The sequence below is a fragment of the Acanthaster planci genome, linkage group LG15, assembly GCF_054643075.1.
Source record: "Acanthaster planci isolate LZ-2023a linkage group LG15, COTS_SCS, whole genome shotgun sequence".
NCBI lineage: Eukaryota > Metazoa > Echinodermata > Asteroidea > Valvatida > Acanthasteridae > Acanthaster > Acanthaster planci.
The window spans coordinates 6,556,275-6,571,039 of NC_141791.1; the positions used below are offsets into that span (position 1 = coordinate 6,556,275).

A 14,765-nucleotide genomic window follows, 5' to 3' on the forward strand; every position below is an offset into this window, starting at 1 on the left:
CTACCGCTCCATCCTTTAGGATGGATAGCGAGAGTCCGTGCCACACTAGTGCTGGGGCTAACATTCATACATGTACATGTATGTGTTACTGTTTAGTACCGTGGTAGGCCCCAACTAAAGCGTCTGTCCCAACTATATCTGGGAGTTCCAACTATAGTGCTGCAGTTTGGCATGTTGGGCTGGCCCAACTATTGTTGACCGATTTCTATGGAAAATTTCTCAACCTTATCCAAGTTTATAAATTTTACACTTGACCATGTTGACACAGTTTCATCTAAAATATGGCACTTCATTTATGACATGACATTGTAAACGATATGACTTTGGCACATGCAGAGTATGCTGGGCTCATGCACACCGGACCTCTGTGCTGTAGTTGGGCAGTAACATACATGTATGCACGATACTCCTGGCCACGAAGAACCCCACACAGTTCTGGGGTATGCGTACCATCAGGGTAGTTGCCTGGATCATGGGTACTTCCTGGACAGTAAGGTACTACTCAGTAGACCTTACTGCACGCCACGTTGTTGATGGTTCTGCACACTAGGGCATTTGAAAGCTGCCATTGTGCCAAGTTGGAGTACAAAATGAAACCTCCGTCTATGCTTTCTGAAGCAAATCTTCCCCTAAAGACCCTACAAATTAATACTAACCTACCGGTATATGGAACTACTGGCATGATTGTTCTTTGTTGCGTTTAACCTAGATGTATATTATTGGCACAAAATGAGGTTTTTTCTACCATCCTCAACCTCTCATCTCTTGACAATCCGCACGCATCTGAGATAATGTATAGAGACGTCTGGGAAATCTGTGGTCAAGCAACCACATTAATCACATACATGTATCACAATTTTGAAAAGCTGGCATTTCTGTCAGTAAAGGCCTCAAAAGTCTCTGCTAAATGTACACGTACATGTACATGTATGACTACAGGCTATAAGAATGAAAGTCATAGTGCTACTTAGATTTATGCCCCGAAATTTTTGAAACAAAGTGGCTATTAGGCCTAGTCCATGTACATGTAACTGTAACGGTACTTCCAAATTCTAGAGTTACAGCATTGCACATTTGTCATTGCCAGTACAGTAAGGTTTCAATTTTTCAATCAACGTTGTAGCATGCTAGTACCAATAGCCCCATCAGTATGCACATGCACTGTTCTGTAATCCCAGCATGCAGGGATCGAGTCTGGTCCATGTTCGATTTTTCCCATTTCTCGTTTTCCATTCAGTCAGATTGTGTGTTTACTTTCAATACACTTTTTCTTTTTTGGGGGCGGGGGAAGATTTGTATCTTCAAGGGACCCTTTTTAAAGGGAAATAAAGTCTGAGATCCATTTGTTGTAGATTGGTCTGCTTCCTGTTTCCAGTGCTCCAGACTACTGCAAAAAAAGTGGACAGAAACCTGTCTAAACTCCTAAAACAAGAGCCACTGCATTTTTGAAAATACAAGGCTACTTTTCATTATTTTGTAATAACACTTTTTCCATTTAAAGATACATGTATCACTCATCTTCTAACTTCAAGCCATACGTGCATGTTCCATCGGGTCAAAGAAATAAAAATGTGCCTGAGGAAAAGCCACTGTTCCCCATTGGTCGGGTCCCAGCCCATGCAAGTGAATGGACCAATCATGTCATTCAACACAACACAAAAGGTTTGCACCGTAGTACGCCATTGTTACGCTTTTTGAGTGGACTTGGCATTTGATCTGTGACTTGGCCAATGATTCTTAACTCGGGCTGAGTCACAAAGTGCCTTTTGCGTAGAAATAATGACAAAAATGTATAATAAAAGTTTTAGGCAGCAGCTTTCACGGCATGCATGTACAGGTAAGAAGTATATATGTACATGTACACACCCAGCATCTTTATTACTCCTTAAGCGAACCCTAGGATTTTATAATAGCTGGCGTTTTGCAACTTTGTCGTGGTCTTTTATTTGCGGGAATTGTTCACATTTAAAGTAACAGGAACACCAGGTTAAAATCAATGCACGTGTGCATGCACCTGTACAGTGACTGTAGGTGTAGCTGAGTCAAGGTTGCCATGGCACCATCAAAGTCTCTAAACCATCAAGAACATGTCCATGTATGCATGAAGCTGTATGCAGTGACCAGTAATAAGCATGGTATTAAGAGGCAAAACGTTGCCAAGGAAATGGCACATTTATAATGAACTTGCAGGCAGTGTTGTTTACCATGTTTACACCCCATGCTCATATAGCAATGTTCTGGTGGATGCTCCAGACCTTGGCCGTGATGTCAGCGCGTGGTTTCTATGACAACCGTTCAGTGTGTAGTATACATGTACATGTGCCTCAAGAAAGACTCGTTGGTACCAGTGTAAAGTCGGATGAACTGTAAATACATGTACATGTATATAATAATGAAATTTACTCTGTAAGCAACTGATTGGGGATGAAATAATAAATGAAGAACTGCAAAAACGACCAACATCAAAACAACATTCTTAAAACTGTTTTGGTACTTGGTACACTTTTATCATCCATTTCAATGAATGTCATGTTTTCTAATGTACATGTACCTGTGCCAAGTACATGTACATACAGGTGCATGTACACAACATACCGTGTGCATTGTAGATATTGTACGTGTACATGCACATTCACGTCTCTTAAGATTACTTAAAGGTTTGGAACTCATTTGTCTACAAATGGCTGGTTGTCGTGGCGATAGCGAAAGAAGGGTTCGTGGCCAAATAGGATTTATTGTCATTACCATGGTGATAAATGACCGGTAGGTCCGTCTTGGTGTCTAGTCTGAAATAGGGGTGATTTACATGTGAATGGTTACAGTGTTGGCAATTACATGTCCATGCACCGGTATGGTACACATCTGCGTACACGTACCTGGTACCAGTATACATGAAGGTGCGTGTTATGTGTACCCGGTACATATACATTAAGTTGAGGGAACCTGAAAGTCATTGAAATGATTGATCTTTTATATTGAAGGATCCATGCAATGATTTTTTCTGGGACTCACATTTCGTACATCTTGTGAAAATTGTATTGAAATCCTTTTGACATGTTTGAGGTTACATACTCTACATGTACATGTATACAGTACATGTAAGTGCACTGAAAATCCCACTTTTTAAAACATTAATGCCTTGTAAATTATCAAAGGAACAGCAAAACATATAGTTTTATGTACACTGGCGAGCGAAAGTTTGCCCGCACCCTCCGTGAAAATTTTCTCGAGTTCATTTTTTAATAAAAATTACCTCCAACATAACTTTTTTCCCTCCCTGTGTCCTTCATGGTTGTTTTATTCAGTTTTAGTCATATTTTTGCTTGTCTATGGGAACAAATTCTAACAGAGAACACGCAGAATCCGCGAACAGCCCGAACGCTGTATTGAAACGCCATTTTGGATGACGTCATAATATATTAATGAGCTCATGAATACATTATCTGGGTATTTAAATTCACAGCGCGCTGTGGCAAACAAGTTTTTCAGCGCCCTAAATGAATATTTATCAGATCGTATGGCACCGTCATTCATAAATATGGTAAATACGCTTACTCAGCTAAAATATCTGCATGTGAATCACTCTATTGCTGTCAATCTAACGATCCACAATGCCACGAAAATCACATCTCACAGACGTCCAAAAAGGGATGATCGAAGCCCTCCATGGGGAAGGAATTTCTAATCGAGAAATTGCCCGAAGGTTGGAGATCAATGAAAAGACGGTGAGGTATAATCTTCGTAAGTTGGAAGAGAATAATTCAATGGATACTCTTCCACGTTCTGGCCGGCCAAAGGCTCTGAGTGAACGGGCTGAACGGCATCTCATCAGGACATGCCGCCAAAACAGATTTATGACGGCCCCCGAGCTCGCGGTGGAAGTGGCCAACGCCACAGGAGTTACAGTTCATCGGACAACTGTTTCTCGTCGCCTAGCAGCAGCCGGGTTTCACGGGCGAGTTGCAAGGCATAAGCCACGCCTCACTGCAGACCACAAGGCCCGAAGGCTGCGCTGGGCACGTGAGCACCTCGCCTGGAGCCCTGACGACTGGTCGAAGGTTCTCTGGTCTGATGAAAGCCGATTCCAGCTCTTCCAGTCTGATGGGCGTGTCTATGTTCGACGCTGCGCGAATGAAGAATTCGCAGAGAACTGCGTTGTCCCATCGGTTAAACACGGAGGCACGGGAATCATGGTTTGGGGTTGCATGAGCTCTGCCGGTGTCGGTGACCTGGTGCGGGTCGTCGGGAACATGGACGCGGCGGGCTACATCAACGTGCTCGACAACCATCTGCTCCCTTCTGCCCACCGTTTGATTGGCACGGAATTCCTGTTTCAGCAGGATAATGCCCCACCGCACACCGCTAGAATTACACGGGAATATCTTGCCAATCAAACCCCAGATTTCGTCCGAGAGATGGGGGGTAGTTGGGACTTCCAGTTGATGGAATGGCCCGCCCAGAGCCCAGATCTGAATCCGCTGGAGAATTTGTGGAACGAGCTCGAGCGGCAACTCCATCGTGAAGTTCGCCCTCGAAATCAAGACCAGCTCTTCGAAATTCTCCAGCGGATTTGGAGCGGCTTGGATCCTCAGATCCTGGCAAATTTATTGGGTTCCATGGGCCGACGATGCCAAGCGGTCATTGATGCTGGTGGGGCTTATACGGGGTACTGAGTCATTGATTCACTCATCGTGTCTTTTCCGTTGCATGGGCGCCGCCATATTGGATTTTTACATTTACTTTGTGTAGTTACAGAAGATTAAACGTCATTTTAATTACCCAGGGGACCCCAAACACCTAATTTTTCTAGCGTAAGTGAATTTATATAAAGTAATACATATTATTGTAAACACTGGAGTTGTTTGCTTGATTTAATCAGTATGTTTTATTTGAAAACTGACAGCACATAACGTTTTTTATGGGTGCGGGCAAACTTTCGCTCGCCAGTGTATGTGCACAAATCAGTTCAACTCTGAGGTTCAGTGCCTGGGATGATGTCACAGTTCTGCAAACTTTTCATTTGCATAACACCAAAATTCCTTCAAAATACAGATACATGTAATCTAATAAAATAACAATCCAAAAGGATTACATTAAAACACAATGGTGCAATTTCAAGGAATGTGGTAAACTGATTAATTTACGTGATTCCTTTAAAGGGATATGAGATGGTTAAAAGCAAGTAGAAAATGGAGAAAACGTGCACAGATCCACATTTGTGGCATTTACATAAAAACTGGCTCCAGTTAAATGTCTGGAGACATTTCTGTTTTGGAATGAATATACTGTTGGCTTCATGATTCAGGCCAAATCCTTAATGTCAACCTTGAAATTTCCTTCTTGCAAGCTCTTAATGATCTTATGCTCTGACCCCAATGTTTAAATACATATAGCAGGTTCCTCAAAATATGGACCATTAGATAATGTTCAACTTTGGGGTTCATTTTTCCTGAAGTGAACAACAGTGAATTAATTTCCAATGTTTGATGTAATGAGGGAAGTCATGGCTGACATCTGGAACAATGATGACCGTGTCAACCTTTCAACTTAATTGGAGTTAATTTATTAAAGTCTCAAACATTAGCAATTTTGAGGGACATGAACTCCCTGTTAAAATCTGAGCCAATAGAATTTACTGAGGAGTGATAATCCCTGAGGTTATTTTACACAGATTTGTATGTGGGGAAAGGTGATAATATTTACACTTATTAAAACCATAATCACAAAATTAAAAAGTACCTCTCACAATTTATCGGGTTCCGAAGTCGGCAGTCGTGAATGTCATTTGATTCTGTCATTAGTATCAAAAAAATCGACTGCAGAAAGAGAGTAAAATCCATATATACAACACAAGCTTTAAAAAAGGGTGCCAAATAGCACCGCCAAAAGAAAATCCGTCATTCTGAATGATGTTCGCCAAAAAATAACGTTCGAGACATAAAACACGATTCGTGATGAAAATCTAATGCTCACAGTTGTTAATTTTAATTTTATTTCAGCATGGTTACATGTACATATCTCCAAGATAACCAGCAAAATGAAAATTGCGCATGGATTTTTCGAGCACTACATTGTACATGTGACAGCATTTTCGGCATTCTCGAACGTCATGCAGTTTCTGTCAAAATTATCGAACGTGATCAAAATTCTGTCAAAAATAACGTTGGCAACAAACATATTGCACTCATGATAAATTTTTGATGCAGCCAAACTTAAAAATAATTTTTGGTGGTCGAAATATACAAGACCTGGCAGATATGCTGGTATAGTGAGAGTGATTGTAAACAGTAAGAGAATGAAGAGAGCCAAACTTTTCTCATCATTTTCCGTCAATTTTGTGCTCTCTTTTTCATGGCTTATATTTTTTAAAAGCTATTTAGGTGCTTTAAAATATATCAGTCGAAAAATATACATGTGCATGTAAGTACATATTATGCCTAATTATCCCCATACATGCCATATAATCATTTTATAAATCTTAAGGTTCTAATTTGTATTTTACGTGATCAAAGTCACTCTTTTAGAAGTTTTGAAAAATGTCTTTATGAAGAACATGACATATATCTCTTCAACTTCAAGTAAAGTACGCATGTTCAGTCTATTTTTATCACCAAATATCATTGCAAACTGTGTGGAAAATAATTATACCCACGTACATGTACAGCACCTTCATGTAAATAAATCCTCATCGTCTGATTGAGGAATGGTGTGTAATGTACTGGTACTGTACTTTACGTGGACCAAGAGACTTTACACAAATAATTAGTGTCTGTATTACAAAGTAAACAATGTGTGTTCTGATGCACTCATGTACATGCACATATTTATGTACATGCATGTACCGTACATCATGCAGTGCTTCTGCAGAGTGCAGGACACTGTTTCTGGCATTGTTCATCAGTAAGGCGTACATGTATATGTACATTTGCACACTGTTAAAAAAATGAGAGAATGGATACATTGGACTTTGAAATACTGTACATGTACATATCGGCATATTGTTATCCCAGGCAAGATATGGGACGGAGGGGTACCCCCCTTACCTGTCCAATCCCTACACACACTCTAGACTATTTTTACCTAACACATCCCCCCTAGAAGTCTGAAAAGAATTCCTGAGATTCCGATCAAACAGTGACCAACTCAAAGGTGGGGGGAGGGGTTCTTTCCGTCCCATATCTACATGTAGCTTCAAATGTGCATTGCCATGAACAGTGATGAAGGGTACCCGTACCGATGTGGAACGAGTGCATGTATCATATGTACACTGTACATGTACTGTACATTGTACTTATGTACATATACATGAACTGGTACATAAAACATACATGTACAGGTAATGTCTTCATTGGTGATCGTCTCTTATTACTATACAAATGTACTTGAGCATGCATACATGCATAAATTGTGCACATTATCTGTTTTGCTGCATACATGTACATGCAGGAGTTATTATAGTCCTAAATATGTTGAGATTAGAGAAAAAGAATCCCATGTCACTTTTTTTCCCCTGGCACAAACTGCTTGGGTATGCAGTTCTCACATACTGCATGTATGGTACATGTATATTACATGTACATGTACATACATGTACATTTACATATTTACATATGTACATGTTCCTGTAGTTGTTTTTGTTTTGTTTCTTACTAATATCCACAACACGGTCTTGACTTATGTACGCACAAACAAAATTGTCCCATCCCTCATGTCCATGTGGTGAAGGCCTACTGCAGTCATGTATACATTGTGTACTACGTGTACATGTACATGATTCCAATTTGGGTGTTTCTGCTTTTGATTCCAATTTGTATCTCTGACACTGTACATGTATGTACTGTACACACAACCAGTTGTATGTGTGTGCGGTGTAGAGTGCGTTTTTGTAAGCTGCAGACTTCCACAAGGTATGAAGCAAACATACATGTACATGTACATGTCTGTACATGTAGCTACCGGTACTGGTACATGTTGCACAGTGATACATGTACATGTGCAATGATGATTGTATCATTTTTTGTAGGGGGATGCGAAATACAGTCATTTAAGGGGCCAGTCATGTTCAGTGTTTCCCCCAATGGTTTTCATTTTTTCCAAGGTGTTCACCACCCGAAACATTTGACGCATATCAATAATTAATCCTGTGGGCTGGTAGTCCCAGTGAAGCAGTAGAACTCTTCAAGCCCTTACAAAGTTGTTGCATCAGAATGGGACATAAAGTACATGTATTTGTATATGTGCACGTACATGTACATTGTATATTGTACCATACCTCATCCATTTTGACATTAAATCTGGCACCTGTGTACCTTTCAAAAGAAACCAGTCATGCTGGGGCTTTTTCAATCCATGCAGCCCCCCTTTAGTGTGTTTCATGCCAGATTTATGATTTATGATTTACGTAATGAACCATTACATTATACAAGTACAGAAGAGGGCTGCCATTTGCCCCCCCTGGGTGTACAAAACCATAGACCTCGCCACAGCAGACAACAATGGTTTTCTTATGTGCACGTACATGTGTAGGAAACACCATCAAGTGGAATAATTGCAGAACGATTCACTGAAATGAACTGTCTTCTACAACAAAGTGTTTAGTGGAAGAACTTAACCTAAATTTGATATAACATGTACCGGTATGAAGGAAGTACTGCACATACACATTGTACATGTACTAGTACCACTTACGTGTACATGAACGTAGATTAAAATGAGGAAGGCTTTTGTTTTGCTGTGCACCATTGTTAATTGTTAATTGATTGATCGTAACATTGGTTTAAGCCCTGTTTAAATTTTTTCGTCACAGCGTTCTGCTAATGAAATGACATCTGGGTAACTGGTAAACTTGCCATCGCCCCAACCGTCATGTTTTCCGTTCGCATCGTAACGGTCAACCACTACCTGGCCCGGCCAGTCAGGGACCTGGATGTGGCCTACTCAGACTTTCGGGGATCAGAGGTCAAGCAGGTACCAGTCCTGCGCATATTCGGAGCAACACCGGCTGGTAAGTGCAGCTCATGTTCTGACTTCACCGCACTCACTCATTTTCTCTCATGGTGCTCGTCGATCAGTCAGTGGGCTGTTTGAATGAGTAAACTACATGTAGTCCTTGATTACATCCATGCATAAACTGTTGAACAATATGCTGTACGGTAAGTGCCAGTGGAACAACATGACTTGATGTGTACATATACATGTATGTACACTTGATGTACTTTTTAGAGAGTGAAATTACACATCTACATGTACTGGTAAGCGCTAAAATGCTAATAGTGCTGGAGCATCTCCAGTCTTCAATCTGCCGATTGAAGATGTATACATGTACATGTACATGTTTATAATGCTAGTAGATTACTGCTCATAACATACATGTACTGTACATGTAAGCACTAATCGCTATACACTGTACATCTACATGTACTTGGAACACTGTGGAAAGCACTTAATGTACATGTACGTACACGTAGAGTGTACCATATGTTCAGCTGTTGGAATTATGATTGTGAATCAAAGGTACAGTGTGTACCTTTGGCTGACAGAACGTAAGAGCACACAACCAACACATAACCAGTGAGCTTTATTTTTAATGGTACATGTACATAAATGTTCGTGTACATGTGAACAAAACCAGGCGGTATAGGGCTGACACGGCTCTTCATCAAGCTACAATGTACATGTAACGGTACACCGGTCCAGCTTCCTACCTTGGAAGGTGTGAAAACAGCAGATTAACTGTCGAAGTATAATAAAAGATTAGTGTGATAGACAGCCAGGAATTAGGCAGCAGTTATCAGCAAGATGAGCGATTGAATACCCCTGTTTAGTTAGGTCTTGAGTGTAAACTACTCGCTCATCACAAACTCAAACGAACCGTACCGCAACAAGATCTGCAGTCAGCCCTTGACACTGCTTAAACCACTACCAGCCGGGTTTATACATGTATGTGTGGCCGGGGTCTCCGAATTCGGACAAAGGAAACAGGGCCCTGTAACAAAAGACTGTACTCCAAACAAAAGACCAGGCTGCTGGGCATTACCGGCATTTTTCACTTTCAAAAGTGGTGATAATCCAGCGTTATTTTGAAACCCTATACCAGGGTTTGGGGTATTTAGAGCAAGCGGATTACCACCAGGGACAAAAGCTCTCCAGCACCGCAGTGATGAGCCACACAGCACCGCTGCATGCTAATCCGGCCCCTATTGAAAAGAGGTCAGCAGTGCACTGAGCCAGGTTCGTGAACAAAAGACAGTTGTATAACACCGCACAATCTGGGCTCTGTTTACAAGGCTGCAGGCCTGGCTGAAATATTCGGGCGTCAATGAAGGTCACCTGTCAACTTAGAGTAGTGCCTAAAGATTACTCCGTGCGGCTATAAACGACTGTTAAATGGAATGATGAATTGTTGAAGGATTTTGAAAACGGAAAAAATGATAGTCATGCCGGCCCAGCATCCTCAACGTTGAAAAATGCCCCGGCACGAAGTGGTTAATGGATGTAACAGGGACACAATAAACGGACTACTAATTTCTGGAATGCCATAAACATGGTAAAGAAACAGCACAATAAAATTTGGGCAACCAATTCACAAACCTTGAAAGCACTTCTGAACAGAGAAATCGACATGAGCATCTGATGAAAGGGGTGGAAACAGATGGCCAAAGAAGCAACGGCATGCACAGCGCACACGTGAACGATTATGGGGACACATACATGTACATGTACTTGTACACATGGATCAAGTTTTGCCCCACAACTCAATCTCGAAGTTCTTTATGAAAGAAAGTTACATGTACAGACCGGGGTATATACATGTATGTACAGGTGTAGGTCCCTCAAAGATGTGCAGTATGTACATGTATCATACTGGTACATATTTTTTGAGCTCAGCGTAAGGTCACCACTATAAGCATGAGTTGATTATGCTCTGTGAGTATTCACATCAGCACGTCTCACAACTTTTTGGCCTTGGCACTAGTATTGTAGACTCAAGACCATTCACAAGACCAGTCACAAGTAACAAGGTAAACGGTGACAAAGAAATACCCTTTTGGCGGTTCTTTTGCAAAGCTTGGGACTTGTGTCGGTCTTGCGGTGATCTTCTGGGGCCCATTGATAGTCCTTAAAGATATCAAGTGCAATCACTGCCTGACACACTCCATGCAGGCCAGAAGACGTGCCTTCACATCCACGGCGTGTTCCCGTACATCTACGTGGGATGCAGTCTCCAGGAGTTCACCGCCGACAAAGACCTGCGGCTGTTTGCCACCAGTCTAGACCTGGCCCTGCAGGTGGCTACAGGGAAGGCGTCTGAGAACACGCAACATGTCTTCAAGGTCGTCAGTGTGCAAGCAGTGTAAGTGAAACCTACTGTTACATGCACTTGACATGTACCAAGTACTTGTAATATGTACATGTACATGTATGTTTGTGCCAACTTTGCATATGTAGTGTGGACCCATGAACAAAAGAGGTTCACATTATTGCACGTTGTGTGAACGTTATGTGGACTAAGCCAGGTCCACACACGTTGCCCCCTTTCTGGAAAACATTTTTAGAGGCATTTTGGGTTAATGGTACTGGTAGCCGAAGAGGAACAGTAAAGGAAGTCAAAAATAAAACTCCAGCTTACATGTAAGAGTGTTCACAGTACAAGAATAATGACCCTTTTCATGAGGTTTTCTTTAATTACTGGAACCTGTATACGAAAACGAAGCAGTATCCACACTAGGTACATTGTACACATGTGCATGCAAACTTGTGCTGAGTGCTGTGTTAATGGCACGCATGTGTGGACATTAGAATTTACATGTACATGTAGATTCACTTCCTTTTCAGTTCTCCCCTTCATGCCATTTGAGTTCTTTTCCTTTCCTTTCTGGCAAAACGGAAGGCTAATGCTACAAATGCATCACACTGGGCACTGGGTTTTAAAATATCAGTACATGTACAGTACATACAATGTACCCATATATAAATTGTACATACTGTACATGTACATGAAGGGAAAAAAACATGCTTTCTGCGTGTCGACAGGAAGACAGGATCTTAGAGCCGTACACATTTACATAATGTACATGCACACATCAATTGAAAATGACTGCCGCAGCGGGACAGTGACTCAAGTCGTGTTAACACTTCCAGTTGTGGTTGAAGTTTTCAAATATTTTCACAGTTTCTACTGTATTTGAGGGGAGCAGTGTCAACTAATCACTATGGGATCTTGCAACAAATTAGTAAATTTTCAGCAAGATCAGCTTTGATGAATCTCCTTTGTGGAAAAAAGTCGGTGATACCTACACGTACATGTCTTTGCTTAGAATATCGTTTATACATCCCCCCCGTAATAATGTCCCAACACTCAGTCTTTCTGTGTTTTTTTTTCTCCACAGGCCAATGTATGGCTATCACAGCAGATCCCGTCGGTTTCTTAAGGTCTACTTCTACAACCCACTCATGGTCAAAAGGTGAGCTTTGAAGCTTGACTAAGAAGCCGCGTGGCCTGGTGTTTAGGATTTGTAATTCCCGAACATACCGGGAGGCTAAGCGGTTCATATCCCACCTATTACATGTACATGTAGCTGGTTACATAGTGCTGTGCCATTAGGCAGGTACATTCGTACATGAACATGTAACTATAGTGGCAAATATAGGGTAAGTAAATGTACATGTACATGTATGGTACCAGACTTAATTGTAAGTATGAATGTCTGTATGTACCATACTTTTGTACTTAGACTTTCTACTCACACATGTAGTACTGTACTCACAAATGAACTGGTACCTGGCCATGTCTTGCCATATTCCTTGCATTAAATACAAGGCAGACAGAGACTTTTTCGCTTTCTTTGATGAACTGAATTGATGAGAAATTTAAAATTGTGTTGTTGTTATTGTGAACTTTGTGTGCGGGGTAAGAATTACTTCGTCTATAGGCAGACATGTTGTTTGGGTTGCATGTTATTGAAAACAGGTGTATTTGGAACTGTTTGGTTAGAGCGTTCATTCTAAAACTGAACCTTTCCTTCCCCAGAGCTGTAGAGCTGCTTCAGAGTGGAGCCGTCATGAACAAAGTATTCCAACCCCATGAGGCACACATTCCGTTCATTCTGCAGGTGAGATGAGATGAAATTATGAGACCTGCCTTGATTACATGCCATCAACGTAGAAAATATCCTTCCAGTTTATGTGCAACGTATTGCTTGTTATGACTGAAAGTATCCTAGTTTCTGATTGTAGAAGTTCTATTTTTGGAACAAGGACAAAAAGTACGACAAAGCTAAAGAGGGAGAAAAAAATGATGCTGGATGGAGACCCTAAAGTAACGTCTGAAGATTTACGTGTACCGTACGTTGGATCTTGGCATAATAAAATTGCTGGATGTAACCATTGTTCCTTGTTTCTAGTTCTTCATCGACTACAACCTGTATGGGATGAACCTGATTCACCTTGCTGCTGTCAAGTTCCGTCAGGAAAAACCAGAGAATGGTATGAACAGCAAGCCAGTATAACGGTAGAGCCTTTATATTGAGCAAGCCTAGAGGTAACTGAGACATTGCATGTGCTGATGAAGATATAATAAACCAGACAGATGGAGCATTGCCTTGTATATTGCATTATCGGATGTACATGTACCTGTCCAACCCTCGCAGTCAAGTGGCCACTGAATATTTACATACATGTGCACATATGTTTTGTACATATACATGTACATGTATACAGGTAAGTACATGTGGATCCTTTACATGTACATGTGACACGCTTCTCGAATTGAACGATACTGCCAAAGAAAACAGAAAAAAACGAGAATCAAATGAGAATCTCTCCTTTGACGTACACACTTGAACATTTCCATTCCTAGATGGTGGAGAGAGGGATAGATCTCAGAGTGAAACCAGCTCACCAGACACTCAGCCTGTGGATCTCAGTTCCCTGTTGAGTGGCAGCATGCTCAGCTCTCAGAGGTGGAACCGAGAGAACATCCCAAGGTATGACTGACAGTTCTTATTTTACTGAGCAGAACACTTGGGCAAGTATTGCAGTGGTTAAAAAGTGTCAGGTGTTGGCTGCCAGTGAATGGAGTTTGCCTGGTACGCAATCATGAATGAGATTTCTCACTTCAGACTGGCTCCAAAGTCTAAAATACATGTATGAGGGGGGGACCAGGAACCACACTTATGGGTACATTATACATGCAGTTTGTGGTTTACAGTAAAATAAAATTTTGTTGACATAATATTGAATGTCCAATATTGTTTGTTGCCTCCCACGAGATACAGTGTGTGTGAGAAAAAATAAAAACAAAACCAACAAAACATTCTCAAGAATCTTCAAGTGTGACTCGAGCTTTACAACCTCATGCCAGCTAGGTTTGACTGTGCTGTCAGCTCCCAAGTTCTCCTGTGCAGACTGACAATTTCAGGCTGTGAAGTGCTGGGTAGCTGGAGGTGGCCAAATCAGTGTTTTCTGTGTTTTGGGCTGGAGGTTGTGAGTTCAAGGTCTGAATAAGTCCAGTTTTGAAGTTTTTCCTCAAATGACTGTGAACAGCAGAACCCAATATTGCCATTTTCATCTCCAAAAATGTGTCAACATTAAATACAAATTTCCAACTGTTTGGCAAAGTTGACCTTTATTTGGTGTTGCACATATTGGTATGGGCGTTAATTCCCCCAAAACCTGAATTGATAAACAGCATACATGAGTGAAATATAAATGTTCTCTGTGTTCTTGCGTTTCATTCATGCAAACTAACAGTTTCAGGCTGTGAA

The 14,765-nt window shown here is 41.2% G+C and overlaps 1 protein-coding gene across 3 annotated transcripts in view; it reads left to right on the forward strand.

Annotated features, from left to right (window-relative positions):
• Positions 1-14,765, forward strand: part of LOC110984687 (DNA polymerase zeta catalytic subunit-like) — a 50,229-nt gene that overhangs the window by 471 nt on the left and 34,993 nt on the right. For all 3 annotated transcript variants that reach the window (XM_087146387.1, XM_087146386.1, XM_022245109.2), the window contains exons 2-7: positions 8,807-9,004; positions 11,164-11,353; positions 12,390-12,464; positions 13,031-13,112; positions 13,404-13,485; positions 13,859-13,985. In XM_087146387.1, the coding sequence (XP_087002513.1) occupies positions 8,866-9,004; positions 11,164-11,353; positions 12,390-12,464; positions 13,031-13,112; positions 13,404-13,485; positions 13,859-13,985 (695 nt within the window). In that variant the 5' untranslated portion in view covers positions 8,807-8,865. The remainder of the gene's footprint in view (positions 1-8,806; positions 9,005-11,163; positions 11,354-12,389; positions 12,465-13,030; positions 13,113-13,403; positions 13,486-13,858; positions 13,986-14,765) is intronic.